Source organism: Ammospiza caudacuta, chromosome 19, assembly GCF_027887145.1.
Source record: "Ammospiza caudacuta isolate bAmmCau1 chromosome 19, bAmmCau1.pri, whole genome shotgun sequence".
Taxonomy (NCBI): domain Eukaryota; kingdom Metazoa; phylum Chordata; class Aves; order Passeriformes; family Passerellidae; genus Ammospiza; species Ammospiza caudacuta.
Genome location: NC_080611.1, coordinates 9,466,856 through 9,481,000, shown reverse-complemented (window position 1 = coordinate 9,481,000; position 14,145 = coordinate 9,466,856). Strand labels below are relative to the sequence as shown.

Genomic DNA, 14,145 nt, shown 5'->3' with positions numbered 1-14,145 from the left:
TTTGTCTCCTTCGAACTGATCAGGTATTTATAATTAATTTATTATTATAATATCTTATTTATTATATACAATTATAAATTGTCATATTGGCTCCAAGATACAGAAATTATAGAGAAACTAAAGGAATTAGGTAATTGGAAGGTGTTTAGTATTAAATAATTGAGATGTCAGAAGATGGTTGTGAGAGGAAATAACATTGTACTTGGAAAGTTAATATATTTGTTTAGCAAATAATTCTGTTTGGGTGCCCTGGGATAGCACTCAATTAGCAGCTGAGATGTCCAAGGAGCAGTGTGGTCAGGAAATGCATGTAAAGATTCCTCTGGGAAACTTGGTCTGCTCTTACCTTGCTTGTGCAGCCAGGTAAGAAATGGGAGAAATCAGAAGTTGTTCAGTGTAACACTTTGTGAGCAGAACTGCAGGAGGTTCAGGGTTCTGGAGTGAAAGGCTGCAGGGAAATGAGGCTTTTCCATTCCTGTGTCCCCTCAGAATCCCCATCATGTCCCTTAACTGGTGTGAGGTCCTTGGAAATACTTGGATGCCATTCTGCCTTCTGTAATGACATGTTCTTGAACTTGTTGGGGATATTTTCCTGGGTTTTTATCCATTTGCTGAACTGCTAGGAGTGTTGATGCACAAGGTTACACTTTTTGCATTCATGTAGTCACCTTACACTCTTTTCAGTCTCAGCTCCTCCCCATTATCTTTCTTAATCTTCACTCTACCCTGCTTAATGTCTTTTACTCTGTGTTCTTCTTTCTCAAAAAAATTCTTGTACTTTTACTTCTTGAGCATTGCATCTTCCCAAAAGGTTTCTGAAGATGTAGTTGAAATGGCATGGCAATAGATCCTTCATTTCCATGCACTGGTGAGCTATTTCATCTGAATCTCTTGGTGTTCTGTTTCTTTAAATTCCCTTTTATATTATTTCTTACAGTATTATGTAAATTGTACTGATTTGAGTAAATAATTTAAGCAACTTGTATAAAACCAAAGTAAAACAAAACCAAGGCTTTCCTGTAAGTTGCTTTACTTCAATAAAAATAAATAAGATTGCTCATTCAGTTAGCTCATCTCTCTTCAACAGCAGCAGCTTCTTAAACTGTTTGGATTTGTTCTGTAGGACACATCTGTTTAAACAGAGGAACCAAACTGAATCTGTCCATACTAAAGGACTGCAATAACTTATTCAGTTTATTCAGCTATAGGCTAATGATGTAATAATCTCCTGGACATGAGGCTTCATGGGTGTGGGGGGGGATAAGACTGGACTGAGCTACAGGAGAGTTTTGATGATGTTTGAATGGTGACATTGTCTTGCTTTTCCATGTGTGCAAGAGTTTTCCTGATTTAGATGATGTTGCATTTCTGCAGGTACAGACAGAATTCCATCATCAGAGGCATGACCAGGTAAAGGTGTGTGTGTAGTCCCCACACCTTCCTGCTGACCTTGCTGTATTTTTGGCAGAAACCAAACTGACAAGATCCAAAGAGAAAGAGGCAAGTTGCAGAGCTGAAAGCTTTCCACTAAAACAAATTTTCCAAAAAAAAAGGTGAATATAAGGATATTGTGCTTGAATATTCCAACTGTACTAAATAAGAAAGAGGCAGGATCTACATATTATGAAGGAGACAGAAAGTCTGAAGTTGTGGATATTGATGATAATGCAGGAGGATGTAAGAGTACATTACTCATCTGTATTGCCCCATATAATGTCAGTACATAGGTGTAGTAATACAACAAAATTGTGCTGAACAAGGAGTTTGGATTAAGGGCAGATGCTTAATTAATGATTTTTGCTAGTGATAGTATCAAAATCATGACCCTCTTGAACTCTTTAACATTATTTTAAGAGGATTATTTTTTGTAAATACTTAAACATATATTGGAAATGCCAGAATTCTTTTTTTCTCCCTAATAAAAGTTGTTGCCCGAGCTTTTCTCATGAGTTAGGAATTATTTCTTAAAAAGCATCTGACAATCCTTTTGGTAGTACTGATAAAATCAGTATGTCCAGCATTTTGCTGGAGTGGCATGGGAATTACTTGTGAAGGGTAAATGATGTCTGTCGTTTTGGGGTCTTTCTTTTCTTTTTTTTTTTTTTTTTTTTTTTCCTGGTTCTTTTCCTTTCTCCTCTTCCCAGCAAAGCCCCAGCAGTAGTGGTGTTCCCCAGGGACCATGTCTGCAGCAGAGACAGAGTTTGGAGATTTCCTGTTGAAATCCCACGTGTGGCCACGTCCTGACAGCGCTGGCAGGGACCCACAATCCCTGACCCCAGGAACCTGACTTAGCTGCAGGTGCCTCTTGTCTGAGCCCTTTTTAAAATTCAGGGCATTTTTGTCCACTTGGTAATTAGATCATGGATTTCTTTTGTTGTTGCCTCTACTACAGCTCATTCAGAGGGTGGAGAGTTTTACTGCAGTGAAACAAATCCAAGGCTCTGCTCCTTGCTGGCAGGTTTGTCCCCAGCACAGTGCATGAAATACATCAGGCAGAGCTATCATTTATTTCTCCCATTAAATTTTTCCTTCATTTATTTCTCCCATTAAATTTTCCCCTCCACTCCTGTTCCTATCAAAACAAACTGGGAAATAGATGGGTGAATTTCCATGGTACTTTTTTTATTTATCCATCAGAGGAATGATCCTGTAGTCCCTTAAGTATTTTACAAGTTGATAATTTTAGGTTAATTGCTTCTGTTTGGGTTAAAAACTAACATATATAAAGTATGTTATTTTATTATAAAGCAGTCTTTAAGGACTGAGGTAAGATTTTTAGCACAATTTTAAGAGTTTGAGGTAAGAGTGACCCCCTTTTCTTTGCTTGAGCTCTTAAAATCTATTTTTTTCCAATATGTATTTACTTCACTCACACTTGGATATAAAAATCACCTCTGCAGTTTGAGATTAGTTAATTCTGGTAATGATACTCTAAAGATTTTTTTTATGGACTATTTTTTTAATATTGCAGGAAGGTAAGAAATAATTGAGACGTAAGAGCAAAGTTGCAGGATTCTTTCTTCTTTTTAATGGATTTCTATTTCCCACCCTGATATTGTTTACTGGAATGTGATTTTATACTTGTCACCGATATGAGAAACAGAAAGAATAACTTTGAAATTTGTCTGAAAATTGATCTTTGCTGGCTTTTTCCTTTAAAGCATTCAAATGGCTCTTAATTTAAAGCTGTGTTGTTCCCCCCACCCCAGGTGACAGCACAGTTTTGAGTCTCTGTAAGTGGTGTCTGTCCCACAGCTCCATGGTACAGTGGTGGTTGGATTTTCAGATGTTGAAAAATGGGTGAAGTGGGATGATTAGGCCATTTTGGAGGAGGGTGGAGAAGAGAAATGGAATTTATAGTGTATGAAAGTTGTGCATTGGAAACACCCTGGCTGGTCTGAGAGGCTCCATCCACCCTGAACCAGGAAATGCAGATATTCCCAATAGCCTTTGTTTTCTTTAAGTTTCCCACGTGTTACTTCTGCTTCCTTCTCACTGAGCTGTGGCTGAAGCCCTCATTTACACAGAGCCCTTATGAGCATGGTTTATTTGTATCATTCACCTTTAATTTACACATTTGGTATCTAGCTAAAAAAAAAAGGCAAACCAAACCCAATTACTTACTGAACTTAACCTGAATGAATGTGAATCTCCATGAAAGAGACTTGTAAAGCTTTCTGGTAGGGTTTGCAGTGCCTAGGGAGGGCTGCTATCTTCACTGCAGAAGTGGCAGCATGATTTCTTTCCTTTACCCCTTGAGAGGCGTATCAAACACAGTGCACACATGAATAGGGTGGGTGACGTGTGTGGCAGCGAGCCCATCGCTCCGTGAGCTGGGAAACGGGAATGCAGGAGCTGCACCGAGGAGGAATTCAATGGGCTGGGGGGTTTGTGGTTTGTTTTACTCTTGGCTTGGAGTGGAGTGAGGGAGGAGAAGTGGAAAAGGAAGCCTTTTGTTTACAGTGGAACAATGCTGTGAAGTAGACATCGTGATGTAAAAACAGGAGTCTAAACATAGCAAATCTGGGCAGGCTCCATCTGGCCGTGGCCACGAGTCACTGCTGCAGTCTGGAGTCGCTTCGTGTCGTCCTTCCCTTGTGGGAATTTCAAACAGCCTTGGAGACTCTCTCCCAGAATTTTATTATTGCATGAGATGAATGATTTATTGGTGTAACTGTTTCTATCCAGTGATGCATTGCATCTTTGTTCTCTCTGATAAATGTGTGATGCTTTCATGTGGAGTTTTAAACTCCATGAGTTACATTATGTGCAAGTTATATGGGTCTGGAATTCTAAATTGAGTCACAGCACAGGCAATTCTTGTGGAGAACTTAGAGTGAGTCAGTTGAACAGAAAATGGACTGGTTTTGTGTTAAGTTCTGGCATCTTTTGCAGTAGTTTAAATTACATTGCATTATTAGGTCATTTGTCACTTCCAGATATGCATATTGCTGATTATTGTGGGTTTGTTTGTTTAGTCCCACGGAAAAATTCTGAGTTGTTGAGACACAGGTTTCTAACTGACAATGCTTGTAATGTATGTGATCCTTGGAAATGGGTTTCACTTTACATGTAGTGTATTAAGGATTTAACATCTGGCTTGTGTTGAACTTACAGAAATGTGTTTATGGGAAAATTTAGAATTATAACAATTAGTAAAGGAAATTCTTGTTAAAAGTGCTTTTCTAGTACCATGTTTATACTAATGCATATTTTAATGGAGTTTATTTTAAAGCTGTGTTTGGATATCAGTCTAGCAGTGATGCTTTTATATGTCACTCAGAATATTTTTCTGCAACCTGACATGTTAGTATTAAATAGCACTTTAAAAATCCATTAATACTTCTGAATTATTCTAATGCCTATTCTTAGTAAGAGTTAGAATTAGTACATGATTCTAAGTTTGCATTCAATTTAAACGAGATTTATAAGTTTGTAAGAGAATTAGAAATTAATTTCCTACCAGTGGAAGCTGTAGGTGTGCTGGGAGGCAGCTGTGCCTGTTGAGGATGCCTCCATCCCTTCCCAGCTGCCCTGGCTCCCATCAGGAGCAGAAGGGATTGTGTGATGCAGCTCCTAATTCCCACCAGGAGAGGATTCCCAGGTGCAGCAGCCCAGGGATGGCGTTTGGGATGTACCTGGCTGTTTGTCCTGCTGCAGAGCTGGGATCCAGAGCTGGGGGAGAGTGGTTGCCTTGGCTGTCGTTGAGCAGAGTGTGGCTGAAATCAGCATCAGCCTGTCCCGTGTCCTTGGGTGAACTGGGCTCCCGTGTGCTGGCACCTGCAGCTCTGTGTGCTGCCTCCACCAGGCCCTGCAGAGGGTGGAGTTTGGAGTATTGATTTGGGTGATGCTGAATTTTACAATTGGGGAAAATAATGATCCTACCATTCTCTCTGTGTGTACGTGTTTCGTACTGACTCTGGTTTAGAACTCATTGGGTTATTCTGAATTTCTGTTGCTTTGTGGGACCCAGAAGGAACAGCCTGGAGTAAGTAAAACAGAGCAGCCTGGAAGTAATTGTGTGTGTACTTAGGAGAGAAGTGCTTTTTGTGTTTTAGTTCTGCAGTTTTGAGTGTGCTTTGGGAAATGGAAAAGCTGAATGTTTAAGGAGATGACTGTGTCTCTAAAAACCTGAAGGGTGTTAACTGGTTATGTTGGTATACTGGTGGCAAAATTAATTTTGTTTTTAATAAAATAAATTTCTGCAGCTGCCAAACAGAGGCAGGAGGAAAAAAATATATGTCTGCATTGAAATGAAAACATTGGGGTAGCATTTTGTTGTATGGGGTGCACTTCCCCAGCACAACTGCAGCAAGGGCAGCTTGGCTGATCCTCCCAGCTCTGCAGCCTTGTGCCTGTGGCACTTCCTTTGCTGCAGGTTTGCACATGGCGTGACCGCAGGGTCAGTCTGTGCAGCTCTAGGAGCCAGCACTGAACTAATCTGTCTCCCCAGAAGTTAATTTTCTGTTAAGCCTCTTCAGCTTCTTGCTCTACCTTGTATCCCTGTGCTGGACCTGCTTTGGGGGAGGAACAGCTGCAGCCCCCTGCACTGCTGGGTGCAACCTGAAACCTTCCAGCGTGCTCCAGTCTGCTTGGAATAATGGTCAGCTGCTGTGTTCTGACCCATTTCATGCTGCAAGACCTTCACTCCAAACCCCTGTGCACCTGTAAAATACAGTATTTGCTAGGTTTACCTGCCTTTGTGTGTCCCCTCTTGACAGCAATCCATTGCAACCTTCAAAAATGCAGGAATTTCATTAAGCAAAAGTAAACTCTCAGTTTTACGGTCATGTTCTGTCACATTTTGTTCATTTGCAGAAAAAGCACCTTTCAAAGGAAATGGAACCTTAAAAAAAAACTCCTCAGAGTGATTAACTGTAAAATAAAACTTCATGTGAATAGTTAGGGTAAACAATTTTGTTTTAAAACCTTAATTGAGGTAGTTATTACCTCAACAGCTGTATTTGCAAAATCCATACAGCATTATTTACAGCTCTTTGCTCAATACATAGTTGAAGACCTCCTGTTTTATATTTTCCCATGTGGGAATTCAGGCAGGTCCAAGGAGGGAATGCAAGCAGAAAAATATAAGTTTCTTGTGAGCGTGCCAACAATGGAAGAAACCAGTAGGAATTTGTTTAAAAATGTTTAAAGTATTGAGCCATCCTGCTGGAACCTGCGCACCGTGTGCTGTCTGCCTGTCACAAATGGCTTTTCTAAAAGAAATAAGTGAATTTGCAAAGAGTTTTGTACATTGCGGAGAAAAGTACATCATGTCAGCCTTAGGTTCAAACACCCGAGCAATTCCTGGGTCCCAGGGGCAGCCGTGAAGGCGAGGAGGGGCGTGAGTGTGGCTTCATTTGCCTTCCTCCCTCTCCCTCCCCCAAGCAGGCTCATTCCAATCAGCAGTGTAATTGGAATGCAACCACAGTCTGGAGGAGGAAGGGGAATTTTTGGCAAGGAGAGGCAGAGCAGTTGGGAGCTTTATTCAGATTAAAGCATAGACGACCATTCATTATCAGTACAACACACACATTAGCAACAGCACAGCATTGTGTTTCTACAGCTGGGACTTATTTCAGTGATTGTATTGCCCCACATAGAACATGCAAACAACTGGGATCTGATCACAAAACCCAGCGCTAATGGCTTTCAGTAAAAGATGGTGTTTCTGTAGGGGAAGAAGGATGAAGAAAGATCTTCAAAATGAGCCATTGTGGTAAAAATTGATAGGCAGCCTGTCACTCTCCCGTGTGTTACATATGTTCTTGAACAAGTGTTTTTCTGGGAGAAAACCCCTCAGGGAAGGAAAAAACCAACAGGAATGATAATGTTAAAACTGTTGGTTGGATTCAGAAGGCTGAACTTGTTCTTCTGTGGTGATGACACGTGGAAAGCCAGAAGATTAGAAAACATAATCTTAGCTTTGGAGTGAGTGCTTTCCTCCCCCTAACCTCAGGGCTGTCTGTTGACACAGCGTGGCTTCTTAGGGATGGATGTTTGGCATGGGCTGGGGGTTCTGCTGAGCCATGTGTGGACTTCAGTGTGTTGATTGTGTGTTTCCTTGTGCAGCAGTGTGCTCACTTCCATGGACATTCATGATTGGTTTTATTTTCTTACCTGTCTTCCGTAATCTTTCTTTGATAATACTGGTGTGTCTCAAATATACACATTTAAAAACCACTTACTTAAGATGGCTTAAGCAATATTATTTTTACATAGGAATTTTAAGACTAATATATCTGTAAAATGAGTGTCTACAGCTGTAGCCCTGAGGTGTTTGTACCTCACCCTGCTGGGTACAACCACACTTAAACCTTGTCATTTGTCATAAATAAAGAGGCGCATTATAACAGATAACTGAGCGCTACAAACATGCAGGTAATGCAACAATAAAACCTACCAGTGAAGTAAAGTAGTGGTGTTCCTGATTTGCAGGTGAATGTGGTGAACAAATTGACTACAAACAGTTTGATACAGACTGGAAATACCCACCAGGGTTGAATACACAGCCCTTAAATGTCCGGGTTCCTTGAATTCACATAGCACTTTCTTTCCCTCTAATGTTGCTTCCTCAGCACTCGTTCTGGTGTTACCCGGCCTTTGGAGGGGAATAGATCATTGAGGACTCTGAGCTCATGTCTGAGAGGCGGTGATTCTGTGAAATCTCATAGATCTTTATCACTTTTTACTTGTTTTCAATGCAAGCTTCCTGCATTGGAGCTCCCTTTCCACTTGGGCTTCATGTTCTTCTTCCTTCTGCGGAGACCTCTTGTTACTGATAAACTTATTATTCTGAAATAAACAGACTTTTTAATACTCATAAAAAACAATGGTAATGTATAACATAGGTTACCTTCCCTAACAACAGCCTGATGTCATTAAAAGTTGGATTTTTCTGTAAAAATGGTTCCAAAGTTAGCAGCAGTTGCAACAAGAGTTCTTCAGTAACTAGCAAAAAGAATAAACAGAGTTCAGAAAATGAGAGGGAAATATTTATCTTTCTATAAAATTGACCTTTTCAATAGTCATAGTTCCTTTCAGTTTTTATGTGAGTTGAACCAATTATTCGCCCCCTCTATAATTGCATGTAAATTTTAATAGCTAACACAGATTACAGGGGTTTGGGGATACTAAATATTTTGCATTTACTCTTAATAGTTAAATTATTTTTCAGTAAACCATTCTTTGTCAGTCACAGGAGTAATAAATAAGAAAAAGGAAATTGGCAGATGTGATTCACTTAATTCCTATTTTTGAATATTTGTGGACTGTGTAGCAAAGCTGTCATAGAAGGAGACTGGGTAGCTCATAACATAATGCTTTTTTCATGTTTCTGTGAGCAAACCTGAGTAGCATATGTTAGAATGAGATCATAAAGCATGATAAAAAAATATTTAATGTATGTATACTATGTAAAATTGATGTACTGTTTGTCTTGGCACATATATATTGGAATATTAATGTTCTCTTCTGTAGACTACCCAGGAAGTCTGTAATAAACAGAAACATAGCTATCCATTGACTCACTGATACTCTGTAATGAATACTTTGTCTACACATGTGTGCTAGAAGCCATTAATGTCATTTGATGGTGCACTTATGGTACAACACACCCCCTGCTCTTTTTCAGTATATCCAGCCATTGGTTCACATTCTAGTTCCAGTGCAATTTTAAATAGCTTAACGTCTTGTTTCAAAAGAATTGTAACAAAAAGTGCCTTAAAACGAGCACATCCAAATAATAAATAACCTCCTGCAGTGCCCCTGTGCCTCCAGAGGATCCTTTAGTGGTGGGGCTGTGTGGATCTGAGCGTTGGGTCCAGAATCATCAAGGGAAAGAAACCTCCCTTTAGTTCTTTCTGGTTTTGAATCTTTAGCTTAAATTGAGCTTGGGATAGAGGACTCAAAGATAATGAAATCCCGTGAGTTTAGTGGGAGTCATTGCCTGGATAAAGAGGAGACCCTGGCAGTGACCTGGAGCAGATCCTGAGCTGCTGAACCAGGGAGAGCCTGGTGGGAGAGGCTCTGTGTGAATGCCCAGGGAAAATCTCAGCCACAGCCCTCAGTCAACCATGAAACATAAATCCATAGGAAACCAAACTTCCTTAGCTTTTATTCTCAAGGAACTATTAATCAGCTGGTTATCAGAATATTCAGGACAGGTTTTAATACAGTGTTGAAACTGTTAGAAAAGTGGAACAGAAACTCTGGTACTTTTCCCACCAGTGGGAAAGGTTTTGTACAAAAAAAGTCCTGAGATAGATGAGAGTGGAAGAAGATTGTTTCACTTTGAGTTGAGCTGGTGCTCGTGGGACCTGGGCTTTTTTACCTAGAAATACCTGGCAGAGAGGGGGCTGTTAGTGGAAGCTTTCTCAGCATCTCTCCTGTTTTGTTAACCTGACAAAGCCACAGTGGGTTGACATCTGACTTGCCTTAAATGTGGTTACTAGAGAGGGAAAAATTGAGCCAAAAATATTAGTTTGTTCACTCATGGCTGATTGTTGGGGAAGCAGTTATTAGTCTGTGTGCTCTGTGTGTGCCCAATCTTATAAAAATGAGACTTCAGTTAAATTGCATTGGCAGGCTTGCTTTCTTTTTGAAAAGAAGTGTTTGTAATTAGTTAATATTACAATTTCTGTCACAAGAATAATTGAACCTCTTGTGTCTTGGACATGATACAGTTTCAGGAGCACCCTGTGTGACTGTGCTGTAGATGAATTTTGACTTAAATATTGGATTTTAAGCCCTCAGCTTCACTTGACACTTTCCATTACTTGAAATGGGTAAAACTGTGACAATAATTGTATATTTTTTTAGATATTTTAGAAAGTTGCCATCTATTTTACTTGGAGCTTTTCACCACTAGATGAAAGGTGGCTGGTGAGCAATAACCTGCTGCAGTTCTTGGGGCAGATGATGTCTCTTGTGTTATCATTCATCTGAGGATATTCTTGGTGTAATAAATCCTTAAGGAGCAGCAAAAGCAGTTTTTCTATTACCTCTTCTTTTTTGGATGCCTTTAGGTTGTTCTCAAAGTTCTGGATAGAGCAAATTTTAGATTGTTGGGCGTGTGGAAGCCTTTGATAACTGTGGGTTTTTTATTACACCATCCAAAGAACTTTATTTGATTTGTGGAGCAATGATGTGACAGTCTCTTTCCTATATGTACTTGAGGGCTGAGTATCAAATACCTGAAACATTTCACTCTGTATTGTTATTTTGTTACTCTTGACTGTTCAGAGTGAAATTATTGGGTGAAAATCCCTAAAATGGAGCTCTGCTTTAGGACTACCAGTATGTCTTTGAATTGAGAGAAATTATGTTTATTATTTTTATCAAAATTCAAAAAACCCAGAAGCTACCAACCTGGAACCAGGCACTTCTTTTTCAGGGTAAAAGTGTTGTTAGCAGCCCCTTGTATCAAACTACTGTGCTGAAATTTTCCTGGGAACTTTGATGTCCCTTTCCTGTGGAATAGGTCAGTGTGAAGGAGTTGTCCTGTGCCTCCCTGCAGCCTCTGATGGGCATTTCCTTGTGTTTTATGGAGGACCAAAACTCCTCAGACCTGGGCAGAGCTGTAGCCAGATTTTACAGTGCTGAATTCCAGTGGAAAGCAGCTTCATTAAAATCAGCATCTTTATGAATGTAAAAATTGGGAAAAGATGAATTCCAGTTTAGACTGTCCAGGGTGGTGCTCCTCTGCCCTGGCTGTGGAGATCTCCGTGGGAGCGCTCATGGGTTGCCTCTGCCTGCTTTTGTTCAGGCAGGAATTGGGGGTCAGGAGCCTTGCAGGATCAGTGGGAGGCTGTTCTGGGGGGGAAAGGATGGCCCATGGTGTTTGGTTTGAGGTGGTGCCTCTGGGATGTGATTATTGGATGCACTTTTCTGTCTTTGCATTTCCTGGCAGTAATAAATATTGGCGATCTCATAGGAAAAATATCCAAGGGAATCATATAGAGAGGAATCTCTTGCAGCATCAGGTTCCAACCAAATAACTCTTCCCACTCCCCCTTCTTTTTTTTTTTTTTTTTAATACTAGCTGTGGGAATTCATGCTTTTGCTCAATCCCCAAGAATCCTTTTGTGTTATCAGTAAATATTTTAATGTTTCATGGGGGAATCTAATATTTCCTGCTTACTAAACCTGTGATTATAGATAAGCATAGTAGTTGACCAGTGGTGCAGTTTGTGAAGTCTTCTTTGTGTACCTTGGCACCTTTATATGAAATTTGTCCCCCTTGACCTTTTATTTATTTATTTGTTTATTTAAATTTATTCTCATAGGATATTGTTTTCCCCTGGGTGTTTTTAGTTGACAAATGCAAATGGTTCCTTCCTTTTAATTTAAACAAACAAACAAAAAAAGCCTGAAACAATTATCAGCTGCTACAAATAAAAGATATCTTTGGAACCATCAAAACTCTGGCTTTAGAAGTTAGTGTGCTCCACCCAAATGCTTTTCAGGTAAAACCTTTTATTTGTTAAGGATGCAGGATAGCAGCAAAGCCTTGGCTGCCTGATGTTCTACTTTTTATGATCAAGGCAGCTTTTGCTGGGCTGTAGAACTGAGCATGAGCCCCTGCTTGTGTCCCAGCATTAATTATGGTGAACGGGCCAGGAGTGCTCCAGGTCCCTCTCTGGTGAACTCACAGTTGGCAAAATCTTGAGAGGGGGAAAAAAAGCCACGTGAAACTATTGCCTGAGGAAAGCAGGACCATCTCACTTCCACTGTTATCTGCCTCCAGGTGCATGGCTAAAAGGTGACACTTCTAGCTCAGCTTTCAAGAATCAATTCACATGACAATATAAGTAGTGAAGCAGCACAATTCATTTATGTTTGTTTTATTTTAAGCAAGATTTTCTGAAGTGCTGGTAAGGTAAAATAACATTTTTTAAAAGTTGGCAATCAGTAACTTAATTTTTGTATTTCTGTTCTTCTTGCAGTACTGTGTGCAAAAAACTTGGTGAAAAAGGACTTTTTCCGTAAGTACATTTATACATTTATTTATAGATGGAATAAATATTATGCAAGTTCTATAGTCCAGCGTTTGCATATGATCATTATATTAAGATATTTGCAGTAAGGGGCTGAAGGCTTTGATGTTTTATTTCAGGGCTTCTGTTTTTGTCTTAGGTGGCACTCAGCACAGAATCATAATAATAATTAAAACACTGACACACTCTGTCTGTTTTTATGGGAGTGGGAAACAAATTTACCCACTCAGGCAAATTACATGTTTTTCAAATTTAGTGCCATATATTTATTAAGTCGTTTTTCACCCAAGAACCTTTTGTCTAGCAAACAGATGAGCTCCTTAATTATTAATAACCACCTCATAACACCGATGTACTCTGAAATTATATTTTAATTAATTTTAATAATGTTTTGAAAGAAGTGCTAAGAAGTAGATGAAGAAGGCAGAAAGGAATGCTGTTGCCTGTGTCCTGCATGCACAGATCACCTGCCTGCCACCTCCCACCTGGGAGCAGGAGGAGTTAGGCAGAGCAGACCTGAGCTTTGGAAAGAAATAGAAGAGGCAGTAAATTGAGATACTTCTAAAACATTGCTGATATTTGAATTTCTGTATTGATTACAAGTTCTTGGGTGTGTAACAGTTTGAAACCCCCCTCAGGATGTGCAATGTGTGATGCTGCAGCACTGATGTCCCAAGGTCCCACTCCCTTGTCCCCATGTGCTTTCTGTGACGCCTGTCCTGAGCCCTCTGCTGCCTGAGCAGCTCTGCCTGAGGCACCTGAAATGCAGCTGGGACAAAATTGCACATGACAAAATCAGCAGATGTGGTGAATGTTCCCCACCTTGGTTCCTCCAGCTGGCTCACAGCACTGATGAGGGGAGAAGAGCAGGACCTGGGGGGTCAGGGGTGGGACCATCCCTTGGGTCAGTTCAGCAGGAGGTGCTGGTCATCGTGGGCTGCTCTGCTCTCCCAGCCCTGGATCTGGAGTTCAGCACCATCTTTACACTGAGTTTTGGTGTTCAGTGTTCCTTAGGTACTGAGCTGGCAGCAAACGGAGCACAAAGCCAGCAGTACACCAAGTGTACACCAAATTTAGTACACCTAAAAGCAAAAACAACCTGTTAGGGACAATTCTCTGTTACACCAATATCAGCCAAAATTGTGATTTGATCTTAAACATATAAAGAATATAATAAGTCTGTTTTCTCAGTATACAAAGCCTTTGGCTTCTTTGTATACTGATAATTTACTCAAATTTAAATTAGGAAGATTAAGGTGTTTGGATTGTTTTTCCCCCCAATGTGTTTGACTACACAACTTTTTCTTAGTCCATATCAGTGAAATAAATTGCTAATATATCCATTTCCTGTGCTTAATACATCATGTTATTCCCATTCATTAAGTAGGGGTCTTATTTATTAATAAAAGGCAAATTAATCTTCAAATGAAAGATTAAATAACTGAACAATGATAAAGGACTTCAAAGCATCCTGATCCACTTAGTAGCTTTTTTTCTTTTCCTCCTTGTAGGACTTCCTGATCCCTTTGCTAAGGTTGTGGTGGATGGATCTGGCCAATGCCATTCTACAGATACTGTGAAGAATACACTTGATCCCAAATGGAATCAGCATTATGACCTGTAGGTGGTAACAGTGATAACCAAAGGT

General features: G+C 40.0%; 1 protein-coding gene across 1 annotated transcript in view; it reads left to right on the top strand.

The window, feature by feature from the left end:
* The window catches only part of SMURF2 (SMAD specific E3 ubiquitin protein ligase 2), a 60,518-nt gene that overhangs the window by 15,030 nt on the left and 31,343 nt on the right, over positions 1-14,145 (top strand). Inside the window, exons 2-3 of the mRNA XM_058817285.1 lie at positions 12,447-12,485; positions 14,009-14,117. Of these exons, the coding sequence (XP_058673268.1) occupies positions 12,447-12,485; positions 14,009-14,117 (148 nt within the window). The remainder of the gene's footprint in view (positions 1-12,446; positions 12,486-14,008; positions 14,118-14,145) is intronic.